This window comes from Trachinotus anak, unplaced genomic scaffold, assembly GCF_046630095.1.
Source record: "Trachinotus anak isolate AG129_WGS33_773 ecotype Australia unplaced genomic scaffold, CSIRO_AGI_Tana_v1 ptg000008l, whole genome shotgun sequence".
NCBI lineage: Eukaryota > Metazoa > Chordata > Actinopteri > Carangiformes > Carangidae > Trachinotus > Trachinotus anak.
In genome coordinates, this window is record NW_027273859.1 from 19,376,376 (window position 1) to 19,392,355 (window position 15,980).

The following is a 15,980-nucleotide window of genomic DNA, read 5'->3' on the forward strand; positions in this document are numbered from 1 at the left end:
AGTCATTGTAATTCTCTGTATATTTCAGATTCCAGCCCACCAGGACCCATTCCTGCGGAGCATGGCTCACTGGGTACTGGAGGACTACAGCAGAGCCTTGGACACTCTACTCGAGCAGCCTGCTAACAGCAATAGTTGTGGGTCCACTGAGAGCAAATGTAAGGCTGGTGGGTCTGCAGTGCTCCTTTTTTTTATTTTTTTAATTTACCTTTATGCAGAGGTGAAATAAAAAATAGTACAGTTTGGTACTGTGTACCACAGAAATATGTATTTTTACACTTAATTGATAACCTACAGAATCGTTACCCCTACGTTTACTATTTCACAATTTCAGTAGAAGCTAGCTGACCACCCTGTTGTAACGCACTTGCCAGATTTTCACATTCACATTTTGAGAGGAAGCAAGAAAACAAAAACAGGTGATTATTTAGACAGAATCCATTATGTCTCATGTGCTCTGACTGCTGGTATTGACAATATACAGTACCAGTCAAAGGATTGGACATACTTCCACTTCCATTCACTGGAATGGGACATTGTGTCCAAACTGTGTCCGAAATTGAGTCAATTTGACTTCCCATTAGATATATTCTGTACTCTCAGAAGTTTTGAAAATATCTCAATACCCTGTTCACTTTGTGGACATTACAGGCCTGTTGTATACAGCCTTGCAGGTAAAAACAGGGCTAGATTATAAGTGCCACAGACTGTTATATGACATTAAGGTCAAATTCTCTACTTTCACAAAATGTCACAGCTTTGCAACTACTTTTGGTCCTATAAGTATAAGAAATAATTGCATCCTATGGGACACAGAAGACCATATAATTGAAGAAAATATACAAGGCTTGCCTTAAGAATAGATGAAGAACTGAACTTGATATGAACCTCATATTGACTTAAGAGCCAAACCAGACACAGATTAACATCCCATGTCTTTCATAAATGATGTTCTCAAAGCACATCTAATATGCTTAAAGAGAAAGAAAACTCTTGACTTAGAGAAAGGTGAAAATGTTTCTTCTACTCAATAGATGATGCACTGTCCTGGCTGGGTTTTCAGTAGATGTCTGGTACTTTGACATTGTTTATACCTAGATAAAAAAAGATGGACAAAAAGCATCACTTTTTGTCCACCAGCCACTCTCAATACACTGTCAGTTTTTTTCCACCCTCTACTTGCCTACAAGTGACCACAGGATGCAGTTTGTCTTTGTATAAATGCTCACATACTGTGGCTGTATGCCTTAGTTTGTGTGGCAATTCAACAAAGATTTAGTCGCACCTGCTATAGTTCCATTTCCAAGTCTGATCCAATAACACAACTTGTCATTGTAGGCACATTGGTCACAGCAGTAAAAGTGGCTGTTTTTGCCACACACAGATCATTTCCATTTCTGTCTTTTTTATCTATGACAGGTCCCTCCTTTGTGTCTACTTGTAACCCTGAGGTTTTCAACTTTTACACCTACCTCCGTACCCACCCACTCCTCCTTCGCCGCCATTTTGGCTCTTCAGACAAGGCGAAAGTTGGCCTGACCGCTGAGGGTCGCAGGGCTGACTCCATTAGCCTGGAGGAGAGAAGACTGTTTTTCACAGCTGCATATGCACACCTACAAGCTGGCTGCCCCATGCTTGCACTTGAAGTCCTCTCCAAGATGCCCAAAGTCCGCAAGCATTCCAAACCCCTGAACCAGGAGGATACAGGCATCACTGCTGAACTCAGCGTTGGGAGCAAGAATGGACAAGCATCAGACCAGGACTGGTCCCAACCGCCTCTGAATGGCTACGAGTCAGATGGGAACAGCTTATCCAACAGTAAATCAGATTCAGTGTTAAGTTTTGACTGGAGCCAGCCGTCACTGACACTTCCAGATGAGCCCCTGGAGCTGAAGTGGGACAGTGACAAAGATGATGAAGAAGATTATGAGGATGAAGAAGAAACTAAAAACGGTAAGAGCAGTAGAACTGCAGACAACAGTAGTGTGTTCCAGGACACACAGGATGCTATGTCACCACTAATGGAGACAGTGACAGGAGAGGACAGTGCGGACAGCAATGACTTCATCGCACCTTCCGATGACATCTTAGCGGCCCAGCTGAAGTTTACTGCCTGCTTGAAGATTCTGACCAATGAGCTTCGGACGCTGTCGACAGGATATGAACTTGATGGGGGGAAACTACGTTACCAGCTCTACCAGTGGCTAGAAAGAGAGGTAATTACACACACACACAGGTCAAACCCATAAGATTTTTTTAGTTTTGATAATAGTATAACATCCATCTGTCTGCTGAAGCATTATTCAGACTGCACCCTTAGGTTCACTCAATAAAACTTTTGTAACTTGCATATTCCCACACATCTCTCTCATCTTTATGTTCAGTGTTTCAATTTTATCTCTGTGTGTTAGTGCCTATAAACCTCATAATGGAAATAACCCCAGTGGTTTTCTCTTATGAAGTTGTTTGCCTTCTCCTGTGAAAACAGTTTGACATTTTGGTGAAATGTTTTGCTTTCACTCCTACACTTAAATGATAAATTCCTTCTTGATGAATCGATTTTAAGATGAAATTCTGTTTTCCCCAGGTGGTGGCTCTCCAGCGTTGTTGCAGTTACAAGCCCTGCCTGCCAGAGCTGTGTGTCCAGGGTGATGCCCCTGCTTCTGGGGTGGTGGAGGAGGAACAGGTAGATATATATATAGCTGGTTGCTTCTAGATTGTTCATGAGGAATCAATGTAACACTGGCTGTAATAAAAATTAAGACAACAGCACAGTGTGTGATTATTTGAAAAGAGATTGTTGAATCAATCTTCCTTTGATCTCTGATGGTCAGACTTGTTGTTGGGCTACGAAAACCATTGATTCTGTTTCAGCAGCAAACTTTATTATATATACCTTCCCTTGCAGAGTTTAATGTGTATTCACAAATTAAAATAACCATTCAAAGAACCACTAGTTTATTGTTTTTTTGCATACAAATATTAACACTGGCATATTTACAGCGATGTTGATTGATTTGTCTATAAAATAATGGAGCAAAAATGGTTTTCCAGCCTGAGAGCCCTCGTGGTGACAGCCAGAGGAGCAGGAGACACTGGCTGCAGAGTAACCAGCCTTTATTGAGGATGTTTCTGAGCTACTGCAGCTTGCATGGCTCCCACGGTGGAGGACTGGCTTCTGTACGCATGGAGCTCATATTGTTGCTTCAAGAGTCTCACCAGGTAATTAAGACATACACAGACACACACTAAAGGCCACCGATAAACAGATTTTTGGTAGCAGCCAAGTTAGTCTGGCTCTATAACTGTTTCCACTAAAGGACTATCCTGCCTGACTGTTTAGGTTGCCGGTAGTAGTGATCAAACATTAAGTAAATTAATCATGTAGCAATTAATTGAAATATATAATTATTGGTGATTAGTAGGATGATTTGCTAGTGCTGCAGTCTCTTGATTTTGTATCTGTAAACTTGTGGTGAATTAAATATGACTTATTCATACATAATGAGACAAAAAAGAACATTTGGTGATTGTTTACTGATCTGGGTCTTATATGAATTTTAAAATTATCAAACATATGCTGATTACAGTTTCACAGATGCTTTGCTTGACCTTTTCCCTTTTATATAAAATAAAGTGAGGGTTTTGCAACCAAGACTTTCTCATCAAAAACAGTTGGTGATATAAGTAGTCAGCCTGCCGAGACTTCATAAGTCAAAGGATATAGCGGACAACACAAACTAAATGTGACGTTATTGGCTTTAATTATTACTATTTAGATATCTATGTATATATGTAAATAAACACAGTTAAAAGCAACAAACATTGACCAAAGTGCTTTACAGCCAGATTAAATTATAGGATTATTTGATGATGATTACAATCAAACATAAACACAGGAATGATCAAATCAACACCAGACATAAATAGGAGGATATAAGTAAATACATTTAAGCATAAGTGATCTCATATTCTGTATGAAGGGAAGGATACTGAGTAGATGAAGGGCAACGTGCGGATGAAAGACGTTTAAGACATCTGATAACTTGTCTTAATGTAACCAGATTCCCAAGACACACAAACACTCTCTCAGATCTACTTATTGTGCATTGGCGATTGTCTGCACACCTCCAGCAATGGGTTGACAGGTTGTGCTGAAACTCTTAGCCTCCTGAGGGAGGCCCTGCCTTAGGCTGACTATTAGAAGGTTGAGTCAAATTTTCAGAGGTAAACAACTCAGTGAGCTGGCATGGGAACAACACTTTTGAATGTTAGCACAGTTGATGGGCACTGGGAATCCTTTCTACTCTTCTTCTTTGATTTTGGAATAAAAGCAGTTTCTGTTGTTCCAACTTTGGTCCCATGGTTGTCGATGTTCTCCATTGTTCAGGAATTTTTTGTATTTTTCCTTTGTCTTGACTGCAGTCAGTGTATGGAGCTTCTGTTAGGGAACTTAGTGACAACTGAATATGATCCATCAAGCATAATGAACATAAGCCTGCGGTATGTCATGATCAGGAATCTAAACACACACAAAACCAGACACTCCTCCATTGCCAATGTTTTCTTTTTGGCTTTTTAAATGTCATTCACACATGCACTGGAAAACACATCCTTTTCTAAAGTACGGGATCATGTATGACACTTCAGTAGTTGACTCATCCTTTTTTTTATTATAGTTCAGGAAAAGGTTGTTTCACAGTTCAAAGCAGTGCCACTCAGTTCCTAGCTCTCTTTGTGAGCTGTCTTCTCTACCCTCCAAAAAAAAAGATATGAGAAAGTTCAATGTATCTATTCCTGTTTTTTTTAATTTACTGTTATGTACAGTGTCTGTTCCAGTGTATAAATGCATTTTCAGACGAAGATGGTTTTTTTTGTGAACACTGAACACTTGAATGTTTTTATTACACCTCTTCTCTAGCAAAGGCCAGAGCCAGAGGCTTTATGTTTTCGGTTGTCCATCCATACATCCGCCCGTCTGTCCCTCGTGAACCATGTTCTCGATGAACTGATTAGATTTTGGTGGGCAAAGGTCAAGATCAAGGTCATGGTGACCTCACATTCTTGTGAATGTGATATATCAGGAACACCCAGAGGGAATTTCATCACAACGATCTGGCAGAAGCATTCACTTGGACTCAAGGATGAACTGATTAATTTGATGTGTCTATTATGATAAAATGATGAACTGATGGCATTTTAAATCCAAATGATCAAAGGTCAACTTCACTGTGATATCATAATGTTTGCCAAAAACAATTCTGGCCATTTTTCAATGCTGTAACTCAGGAAAGGGAGATGGTGCCCATATTTCCTGCAACTTGGCTGGGAGACACACAACTATGAGGCAGTAATTCTAGTTTACTGTGATCAACAATATCAAAACATTGTGTGCATTCATCCGTTTTGGGCATCTGTTTTTTTAGTGTACCTGTTGACATAGTCTAATGATTTGACATGTTACTCCTGACCTCTGCCCACAGGAGGACTCCATCCAATCAGTGGTGACATCAAGTTCCCAACCCACCTCTATCCCTCTTCTGATGGCTTGCACAGCCAACGTAAAGACAGTGGTGGCCAATCCCATCGTCTACCTGACCAACCTGACTCATGACATCTTGCAGACCATCAATGCACTCGACTCTCCTCCACACCCTGATGTTGTTAACAATGAGGTGAGACAGTCCATGGTTGCATTTATCTATTTTTTGGGATTTTAATCACTAAGAGTCAGTGATTTCTTGCAAGAGCAATACATTTACATCTTATGAAAGCAAGCAGTAATACTGGGAAATGTGTTCAATGACCCACACATAAGATGTGTTCCATTTTGTACACAATTTAAGAAAATAATTCATATATGTGTGATCATAATTGTTTTTGAACTTTATCTTGTGTATGAGTGTTAAAGAATGATGTGGATATAAAAATTTCATTTTTTTCATTTGTGTGTTAATTCTTCAATATGGCTTTAACCAATGTGGGCAATGGAAAGAAGTAGTAATCATAACACTGACATATTATCAGATTTTGAGTTGATATGCAGCTAACTTGTTAGCTAACAGTTGGCGTATTTAGACATCCAGCAGATGCATAAGCATTCATTAGAAGGCATGTCTGCGTCAACCTGATTAATGTAAGTCCAATATTCACTCCCCTTTTAATGTCTTGTTTTGCTCATCAACTCCTTGCTCTTGAGAGCATTGAGAGCCAAAACCAAAACAGTCAGAGTGTGAGCCATGAAACTATGAGCTGAAAGATGCTATAAAGCTCCGCGCAGATGAAGGGAACAGAAGAGCCAAGTACTTCAAATCAAGCAACCCCTTTCACATACACGTAGAAGAGAAAAGTGCACCTCAATCAAACTAATGCTAATGCATGTTTTTCTTTTTCTTTGATCCTGGCTCTTATTTCAGATCTACGTGATGCACACCTTAGCTGCTTCCTTGTCTGCATGTATATATCAGTGTCTGTGCGATGGACACACCTACAGGTAAGTGCCTCAATACTCTCACTTATTACCATTCTGTTTAGGCTGTTAACCCTCTAGACTGTCATGTTACATTGACTGTTCCACAAAGCACCATAATTTGCGGTTTCATACTGAACTCATGCATCGCATCACTTATGTATCGGAAAACCTTGAGCTATTTTCAAGCCACCCATTTCTTAACAATGATTTGGGGATGTAGGGAAATAAATCTTTGCATGTCCCAGCCCAGTCTTTGAAAAAGCTTTTATGCAACCTGACTCAAAAAGGTTTGACTTCATAGTGGGTAACTACAGGGCAGCAGCTCTCCGAGCAAGATTCTTGAATTCTTAATATTTCTTCAAGCGATGCTTGACTTTGATACAACTTTTTCATTTTCCACCACATTCACCATGACACGACTCCATTAACGGCACTACCCACCACTGGATTATTTATCTGTCTTGAGTGATACGATTCTTAGCATTAGCATTTAAAAGACAAAATGCTGACAAAAATAATGTTAATTTGTGACCTCTGGTTACATTTGTTTGTGTGTTAGAGGGTTTTTAGACTTATTGGAGCAGAATAATAAGAAATAAGGGGGAAGGGACACGACTGCTGGTAACCAAGCATACTTTATAATAAGAGGGTGATGCACACATACAGTTCAAGTCAAACATTACAAATCTAATACTGAAGTGGAAAATGCTTTTCAGGATGTCTTAGGTTTTGTGTATGAAAAATCATCTTAGCACATGCTTGAGGCTTGTTTTATAAAGCTCTATAGTGATGTGATTTAAGGCATGGAAAAAAAAAAACATGTTAGAAGTTTGTTAACTAAAAATATGTCAGTCACTTGTCTGTTTTGATCACGTTGAGACTGATTTATGAAAGCTACATGGCTGCTGTTTCTTATTCTTATTGTAAATACTTAATTTGATCATTGGTTTTGACGGATGGAAGAAACATTGTTTATTTAAGAGGCGTAGGTACCGTAACCCCAAATCTCTTTATCAACAACCCAGTAGGTTTTAAACCTTGGATGGATGAATGAGTGTGTGTGGGAGTCTTTTATTCTGTTTTTGAATAACCCATTTGGCATACAGCTGTGCTGCTGTGTGAGATCCTGTCACGGTTTTGCCAAATTGTTTGATGCTGTACAGAATTATCTTAACTTGTGCTTGAAAAGACTTGGACCATAAAAGCCACAATGCTGTGACACCAGAGATAGAATCACAAGTATCAATTGAAGTATGTGTCAAAAGGGGTGAATTTTGTACCTAAGAGAGAAAACATTCATTAGTCTTTCAGAGCAAGCTCACTGAACGTAGTATTTCAAACATCACACAACTCGAACCGATGTGATTAAATGAGCACTTGGTTTTGCATCTTCCTTATCCTCTACTTATAACATGCACACATGCAGCCATCTATCACATGCTTCTGGGAGTTCAACAGTCTAACTAGATTTGCAAGGCCATTTCTAATTTAACACTGTCTTTGTTATGGTAACTATGATATAAAATCTCCTAGGGCGTGTTACTGCTTAGGTTTGATGAATTTGTGCTTCTATTTTTTCTTCTCGAATGTGTGAGAGAGACAGTGAGTGAAGTTTGAATTTTTTAAAACGCATTTTTGAGGATGTAGGTTGCGGGGGTTGAGTGTTTTGACAGCATTTTAATACAAGTTCTGCTTTTTTCTGTCTTTTTTCTGCTTTTATCTGTTATCACGTTAACTTGAGTTTAATTTAGCTAACTATTAAGTAAAAAACCAATAGGTACATCTATATGAAGCATAAAAGCAGTAGAGTTTTCTGTACCTGCTTCATCATGAAGCGTTTCTCCAAACTGATGTTTCCAAGACTTCAGAGCCAAGTTAAAGCATTTAAGATAAAACATTTAGGCATTATATATTTACACCACCTAACCCAATTTTTTAAATTTCACTTTTCAGTGCAGTATTTCATGTTTTATATAAATGTTTTGCTTTGTGCCCTCATACTGACTCCATGGGGACCATTTCTTTCGTCTGTTTCATCTCCCACAGCCATGTGAACCATTTCACAGGGATTGTGTATCAGAGTGTATTGCTGTCTCAGAAGCAGCCAGTCAGAACTGTCAGCATGGATGAGTCTGTGCAGCCCAACACATCTCCTGCACAGTGGCCAGGTAAATCAACGAAAACAGATCAATTTTTGGCGTGAATTAAAAGAAACAAACGTTTCTCATTGTTAAAGAATAAAAAACCAACAACTTCTCTTTCCTGTCGGTAGCATTCAGTTCCAAGCTTATTTATTCTTACTGGAGATTTAAATTGTTAAAAACAGGTCATGTATATATAGTCTGATTTTGTTATTTTTACAGAGACTTGACCATGAGTAAATTGCTGTAACAATTGTTATTGTTGTTGACTATTTTCAACTGCAGAGTAATAAACACCTGGGGCTCCAGTGAGTATTTACCCTTGTAAGATGGTATAGGTGGGATGTGGGGAAATAAAATATAGTGTCCATGTGCTTCATAATAAAGAAGCATGGCACCCAGCGTGATACTGTGGCTCACTGATTCGTTTTTAATAGTTTTTAGAAGGCACCAAGGAATGTGCTATATAAAGGTCTGGCTACACAGACCACAAATACTTTTTAGTAGAATTAGTTAATCGTTGGTTTTGGTCTTTTCATGGGATGTGTTGCCAAGAAGAGAAATATACAATATTGTCAGTATCCTTTCATCAAATCTTCAAATCTGAATATATTCCACAAAACGGTGTCTTACAGTAGACAAAATATTCTGCTTTTCTGTTTCTCAAATGCAAATAGATTTAATGTTGTAGTTTACACACTTGAAGTGCTTTTACAGATGCTGCTGTATTTCTCTCTTCTTTTTCATCCTGCTCTCCTGTACGCTCCCCAGGAATCGCCTCTCTGATTCGTCTGCTAAGCTCAGCAGGTGAGGAGAGCCAGCCGGGCTTGGCTGTGCTGCTCTGTGAGATCCTGACTGCTGTCTTCCTCAGTCTGTTTGTTCACGGCATGGCCACTCACTCCAGCAACGAGCTGTTTCGCATCGTGGCCCACCCTCTCAACAGCAAGCTTTGGGTGACGGTGTTTGGAGGAGGCGCCAGGACCCCCGTCATAGAGAAACCTAAAAGCCCAACAAGAACACCCCCACCAGGTAGGTCACTATGTGATTTTCTGTCTGACGGTCTGCCTGAGTGGCTGTCTGTCTGTGTGGGGTTTTTCTTTGGGTGTTGACCGAGTAGCTTAATCAAATCAATTCAGTTAAATTCATTAGGTTCCTTACTGGAGGTCAGAAATCCATCAACCTATTAGAGTTGAAGCTGTTTCCCTCGTATTCTCTATGTGCTACTCTCATGGTTGGCAGAGAGAACCTGATGTAATACAACTGCAACTCCTGTTTATCTGAACTACTTTTTCAATTTGTTTATTTATTTTCTTCTTGTGGTGTTGTTTTGTTTGTTAGGGAGATTTTTCAATATTTTAACATGACATAATTGTAATTTGCAAAAAAAAAAAAAAAAACATGTTAAGCCTGAATGCAATGTGTGTGGTTGTGATGGCAGCTGATATTATTGTATTTTACCAAACACTTTCTCTTGACACCCCAGCCTCTCCGAGTGGCTCAGACAGGAAGTCCAGACGATTCAAGCTTCTGTCATCACGCAGTGGATCCAGAGAGGAGTCTGGGATAGAGCGGGAGGGGCCATCCAGTCCCAAACATGTCCCTGTAGTGGAACAAGAAGCTCCCTCCATCTTTAAAGAACGTTTTGTCCCCCCAGAGCTTAGCATTTGGGATTACTTTATTGCCAAGGTAAAAAGAAAAAGAAAAAAGAAAAAAACAGTGTCCTTTTTATGTTGACTAACTTGGCTTATCTTTAGGATAATGATTCTTAATAAGGGTTCATGTATAATAACATAAATATATTTTTATCATATTGTGCTCAGTCAGTGTCAATGTTATGGAAATACACTGGCAATTTGTAATAATTGCAATGCATTAATCTGCAATAATAATCAACATGTACTAAAGCTGACTGGCAGCAAATGAAGGAAATGATCGCAGGTTTCTGTTGTGTTAAGCTAAAACAGTATGTGTATCTGTCCTCTTCATTGTTGTTATTGTGCTCTTGTGTCTTTTAGCCTCTGCTGCCACCATCAGAAAACAGAATTGAGTATGACTCTGAAGAGAGCCAGGGCAGCCAGGATGAAGACGAAGATGACGACGAATATGAAGATGTGTTTGACCCCAACGTTCCACAACGAGAGCATTCGAACCACAATTCATACAGGTGATGACACAGCACTGAGTAGATATTACAGTGAACAGTGACTCACATTCACCTCATTTCAAGCTGCCTAAAGTAAACCTGTTTGTCTTTACAACTGTTTGTGACTGTCCGTAGACTTTGTATCCGATTGCACTGCCTCTAAATTTTGCTCCACATTAATGGTTCCAGGTTTTTGGAAGGCAGCTTAAAACCCACCTAGAGTATTTATGTTCAAAACTGTAATCTGATTTATAACGAATTCTTCTCCTCTCAGCTGGTGTTTAATGCGTCTGGCAATGGTTCAGCTGGTGTTGGTCAACCTCAAGTCCTTTTACCCAATGGCAGGATATGATCTATTAGGTAAACACTTAAATACACCACACACCCTCTGATGTACTAACATCCAGGATGTAGATCAGGGCCTCCCTGTCTCTCACTGCCTATCAAAGCTAATTTTATTGCCTCCTTGTTGTTGTGTGCCTGCCTCTTTTTAATGCAGATCTGCCTGTGGGTTCTCCTCTGTGTCACGCTGTGCTGAAAACACTGCAGCGCTGGGAGCAGTTGCTGCAGAAAAGACTGGAGATCTTCGGGGGGCCCCCTTCCAAATACATTTCCACACACCCCCAGGATGAAACAGCGACACCCGGCCCCGCCTTGCTCAGACACAAGGCTCTGTTTGAACCGTCCAACACACCGTTCAGGTACCACCATGAGCTGGAGATCAGTCACACAAGACAAAAAAAATGTTTATGAAAAAATTATTTTTTTAGTTAAACTTGAATCCCCCAAAGATTTGACTCGCTTTAAAAATAGTTTGTGTTCGTGCGTACATGAAGCAGTTGACTTATCCTTTACAATAACGTTTCAGATGTTCAGCTTTTAAACATCGTGAATTAATGATAACATGATGCTGTTCTGTTGATTACAGTTTGCCTTCAGCACCAGATGTATCTGTACAGAACATCCATACAATCAAAACCATAGACCCACAGTTTTATCCCTGTACAGATTGACCCCTGTAGATTTCCACATGGCCTGTATAGTATGTACCATGGGGCTTTACAGTGGAGGGAAAACATTGTGCATGTGCATTTGATGTGTCTTGCCTTAAGCACCAGATATATAAAGTTTTCAGATCAGCACTAAATCAGAAATAATATTTTTTTACACATTTAATCGTGCTTCAGTGAACTGATACAGCTGATTCATTGAGCATTATTATTAATATGCAGGAGACTTTCTATTCTTTTCAGGACTAACCACCATACCTCGCTGCCAGTGAAACGTTTGTGGCAGTTTCTGGTCAAGCAGGAAGAAGTACAGGAGACTTTCATTAGAAACATCTTTACTAAGAAACGGAACCCGAATGAGGTACACCATGTTTACACCATGCCAACCCACTGTATGAGTTGTCACTATGTTGCACAACTAGCACATTGTATTAATTGTCACTGAATAACGCATTAACTATTTTGTAAAAATCCACAACCCATGACTGTATTTACCCCCTTTACAAACTGCATCATTATTGCTTTGACATCTCTGTTGGCGCCTTTGTGCTGTTTTTTTGTTCCGCATGTACTATTACTGCCTCCAGTTGCATGATGCTTTTAATTTTATTCAAATAATTACACCCTGTTTGATTAACATCACAATAATTCAGTTTCTGTGTGTGTTTGCATGGTTCATCACTGGTTGTTGTTGTATGTTGTGTGTGTTTTGTGTGTGTGTATGGGTGTGTCTGCCCCGTGCTGCTTCCCCCAATCATTAAAGTCGGTTGAGGACCAGACTGACAATATGAAATGTTCAGGGATGGACGAGACAGGAAACAATCAGGTACTGTTACTTCAGATAAATGATTGCTTATGGTATTGGAGTGGGATGGGCTGGGTATCAAACCCTAAGTGTCTTTTGCAATACTTTCTGTAATAAGCTTGAATAGATTTGATTTTAATTTTAACTTTAATAGATTTGATCTTTCTATCTTGTTGATTTAATCTATGATCAGATATTATCTGATTTTAATAAAAGGTTTATAGTAATTTTGAACTGTATTATTTTTAGGTTAAAGTTCTTGGCTGTGTGTGTTAAGACCACATTAAACATGTTTGGCTTAGTGTTTAATCTTTTTTTAAGAAATAAACATTTATATTATGCAGTGTAAGGTATTGCATCGGCACTGATATTGGAAAATTTCAAAAACTAATTAGCTCTTGGACAAACATTGCGGTAATAGATGATGGGAAGTAATAATACTGACAATTAAACATCTAACAAGTAAAACCATGCCATTTGCTTGTTTTAACAACATGAAAAATGTTTAGATAACTTTGGTCGCCATTGACAAAAGGTTTGTCTCTCAGTTTACCAGCACACTTTACACTTTACAGTCTGCAGTGTACCATAACATCACTCTCTAGTGGTGTTAGTATCACACTAGATAAGTCTAAATCATACATCATAATCATGAGATATTTGTATCATAAAATGTGTTTCCAAGAACCAGCCTGCACCACAAAATGGCATTGTTTTATCCGTTTTTTGGGCATGTTTATAAAAATGTGTGATGTTTTCAACATAAACAACGGTAGATTGAGCAATGAGTAAACAGTATCATATCCTGCACATATGTGAAAATTGACTAAATTTCACTTCACCATACTGTAGTGTGGGTGGTACAAACTGTTCCGTGGATTACATATGGGAACATGCACGTCATGTGACTATATTTGCCTGCCACAGTAGAATAGTAAATGTGGCCTGTCACATATAATCAAAGAAACATTAAAACTGTCATCTTGACAGAATTACAGTACTTGTATTTTCAAGACCATGAACTCAGTGTTTGATATTAATCTTACTTTTAGCATTCTAAATATTCATGTGAATGTGAACCATAAATCTTAAATTATACTGTACACTGATGCTTCATAGAGGCTTTCTAATCTTCTCTCACTGTGCAAGCTGCCATGTTATAGCTACTCCATTTGGCTCAGTGTTAATTAGCCCAGTCTCTCAGAGGACAAGCTATGAAGCTGAATAGCTTTTGATTAATGGGCCCAACACTGTCGCAGTGAATCTGCGTCCCACAGGGATTTTGTGTGCGGCGGAGATGGCAAACCACCATATTTAGATTTCTGCAAGTCAAGTTTTCATTTATTCCATCAGACAGAAAAAGACATGGTCTTTCCCCCTTGAATAAATGTAGTAGACTTTAATTCAATCTCATGCCTGTCTTATTGCGAGTAACTTTGGCATCAAAACGTAACATACAATATGCAGAGCTACAGTATAGCATACTCTGCTACTGCATACATCCCGTAGGACCTAGGTACAGTGCATGCTTGTGCTCATCGCTCAAGGGCTGTTGCGCTCATGCTGTCTAATGGCACTACACCACTTATGCTGGCTACTATGGTTAACAGCGTGGCCTGATGCAGCTCACATATCCTCTCCTAACTAAAGGCAAGACAAACAACCAGACTGAGTCTTTTTTTTAAATCAGTAACCTTCTACAGTAAAAAATTAGACACTTAATTAATCAACTCTTCTAATGGATCTTACAGGTCATGGATTCTGTAGCATGAAGGGAAATATATCTGAAGTTATGTCTGTTATTTGTCTGCAGGAAATGTTTACCAATGTTCAGCTGTAATGATTGAATCTCCATGGTGGTAATTTATTTGTGTATGTATGTATGTGTTTGTTTGTGTGCGTCCTCTGTACAGACTGAGTCAGATCTGGCCTGCCCCGGAGGAAAGGCACGCATCATCCACAAGGAATCTGACATCATTACGGCCTTTGCGATCAACAAGGTACAGCTGTTTTACACATATGTTACTGAACTACACAACATACAGTGAGAAAAGCACTTCATCAGTTTATCAATCTGTCTGGTCCATACTGGTCTTTTTATTAAACCTCAGAATGTCCACCTCCAGTATAATGTATATGACTCAATGTAAGCCTGTGAGACAATGTGAATCTGTATTAAAGTCATTTTAGGTTTTCTCTTGGTTACTGGGAAAATATTAAATAAACACACATGCAGACATAGGTTTCTTTGGTGCAGAAATATTCAGATCTATATATTGTAAAACTGCAAACAAAAAACTGCAAAAAAAAAAGCTGCAAAAATAAATTGTTAAAAAAAATGAATCTACTTTTTAAGTGTCATGTAACCTGTGGGAGATGATTTAACAAGCATTCACTGTGAAACACACATGCACACACAAGAATGAATCTTGCCTTCAGAGTTTTCTCTTGAGACCTTTTTAAAGCTGCACTAATTAGTGTTTTTCTATTAACAGTGGGTCAAATGACTATGTCACTTACGAAAAAGGGGTTGTCTTTAGTGACAAACCCACAGAGAATAACTCTCCTATCCTAACTCTCCCTATAAGCTCTTAGGGTTGGTTTGGAATCTTTCAGCTCATTGTTTTGGTTTTTAATCCTGCAACTTTTGCATTTTGGTTCAGTGTTACCACTTTCATCCACCTCCTTTCCAGCCACAGCAGGTAGTTGTTTCCAGCAAAAAAGCTCTGATAACACCACTGTACACTACCTGCCCAGCAGGTAGTTAGCAACTAACTTTTGAACACAGTAGAGCATTTAGCAGCGAAAGAGGCAGATGTTCCCCACAGAGGTTGGTGGAGACCAAAAGCAGAGCTAGTCTTGGAGTAACAGATGGCAAAAAAAACAAAATAAATGTGTGCCTACTTGATACTTCATGACATGATAATTGGTTGGTGTTGTGTGTTCCCAAGTGACAAAAAAAACTATTAATACCGCTATAATTCGTTTTAGCCCAGCTGTGCATAGTAATAGTACTTTTTAGTATGGCAAAATTGATGTGCCACTAACCAAGTAAAAATTAAAATTTGAATTCTGAATTTTAAGTTTTAAACTTTGGTGAATTCAAACTCAATACAAAAACAAATTTTTCAAGTCATAGCTTTACTTTGACAAATACACCATCACATTTAGAGCACGTTATTCAAATAAACATAAATAAAAAAAATTTAAAAAAATTCTTTTGACCAGTGGCACATCTCTTAAACCATTTTGGAGCCCGTTTGATGTTGTTAAGCCTGTGTTTTCCTTGTTTAAAATAGAAGCAGGTTCACACTATGGCAGTCTCACTTGAATTCAGCTATTTATTTAACAAGAAGCAGTCGTACTGGCCTCTTCTCAACAGTGATCAAAGGAAGGTGTACTGCAGGCC

General features: G+C 38.9%; 1 protein-coding gene across 4 annotated transcripts in view; it reads left to right on the plus strand.

The window, feature by feature from the left end:
• LOC139624290 (dmX-like protein 1) overlaps positions 1 to 15,980 on the plus strand; it is a 54,954-nt gene that overhangs the window by 26,930 nt on the left and 12,044 nt on the right. For 2 of the 4 annotated variants that reach the window (XM_071483303.1, XM_071483306.1), the window contains exons 28-42: positions 29 to 167; positions 1,420 to 2,216; positions 2,588 to 2,686; positions 3,055 to 3,222; positions 5,484 to 5,675; positions 6,417 to 6,493; positions 8,519 to 8,640; positions 9,385 to 9,642; positions 10,097 to 10,299; positions 10,629 to 10,777; positions 11,031 to 11,116; positions 11,256 to 11,457; positions 12,010 to 12,127; positions 12,530 to 12,592; positions 14,485 to 14,571. In XM_071483303.1, coding sequence (XP_071339404.1) covers positions 29 to 167; positions 1,420 to 2,216; positions 2,588 to 2,686; positions 3,055 to 3,222; positions 5,484 to 5,675; positions 6,417 to 6,493; positions 8,519 to 8,640; positions 9,385 to 9,642; positions 10,097 to 10,299; positions 10,629 to 10,777; positions 11,031 to 11,116; positions 11,256 to 11,457; positions 12,010 to 12,127; positions 12,530 to 12,592; positions 14,485 to 14,571 — 2,760 coding nt within the window. The remainder of the gene's footprint in view (positions 1 to 28; positions 168 to 1,419; positions 2,217 to 2,587; positions 2,687 to 3,054; positions 3,223 to 5,483; positions 5,676 to 6,416; positions 6,494 to 8,518; positions 8,641 to 9,384; positions 9,643 to 10,096; positions 10,300 to 10,628; positions 10,778 to 11,030; positions 11,117 to 11,255; positions 11,458 to 12,009; positions 12,128 to 12,529; positions 12,593 to 14,484; positions 14,572 to 15,980) is intronic. The other 2 variants (XM_071483304.1, XM_071483305.1) reach the window with 2 other exon arrangements.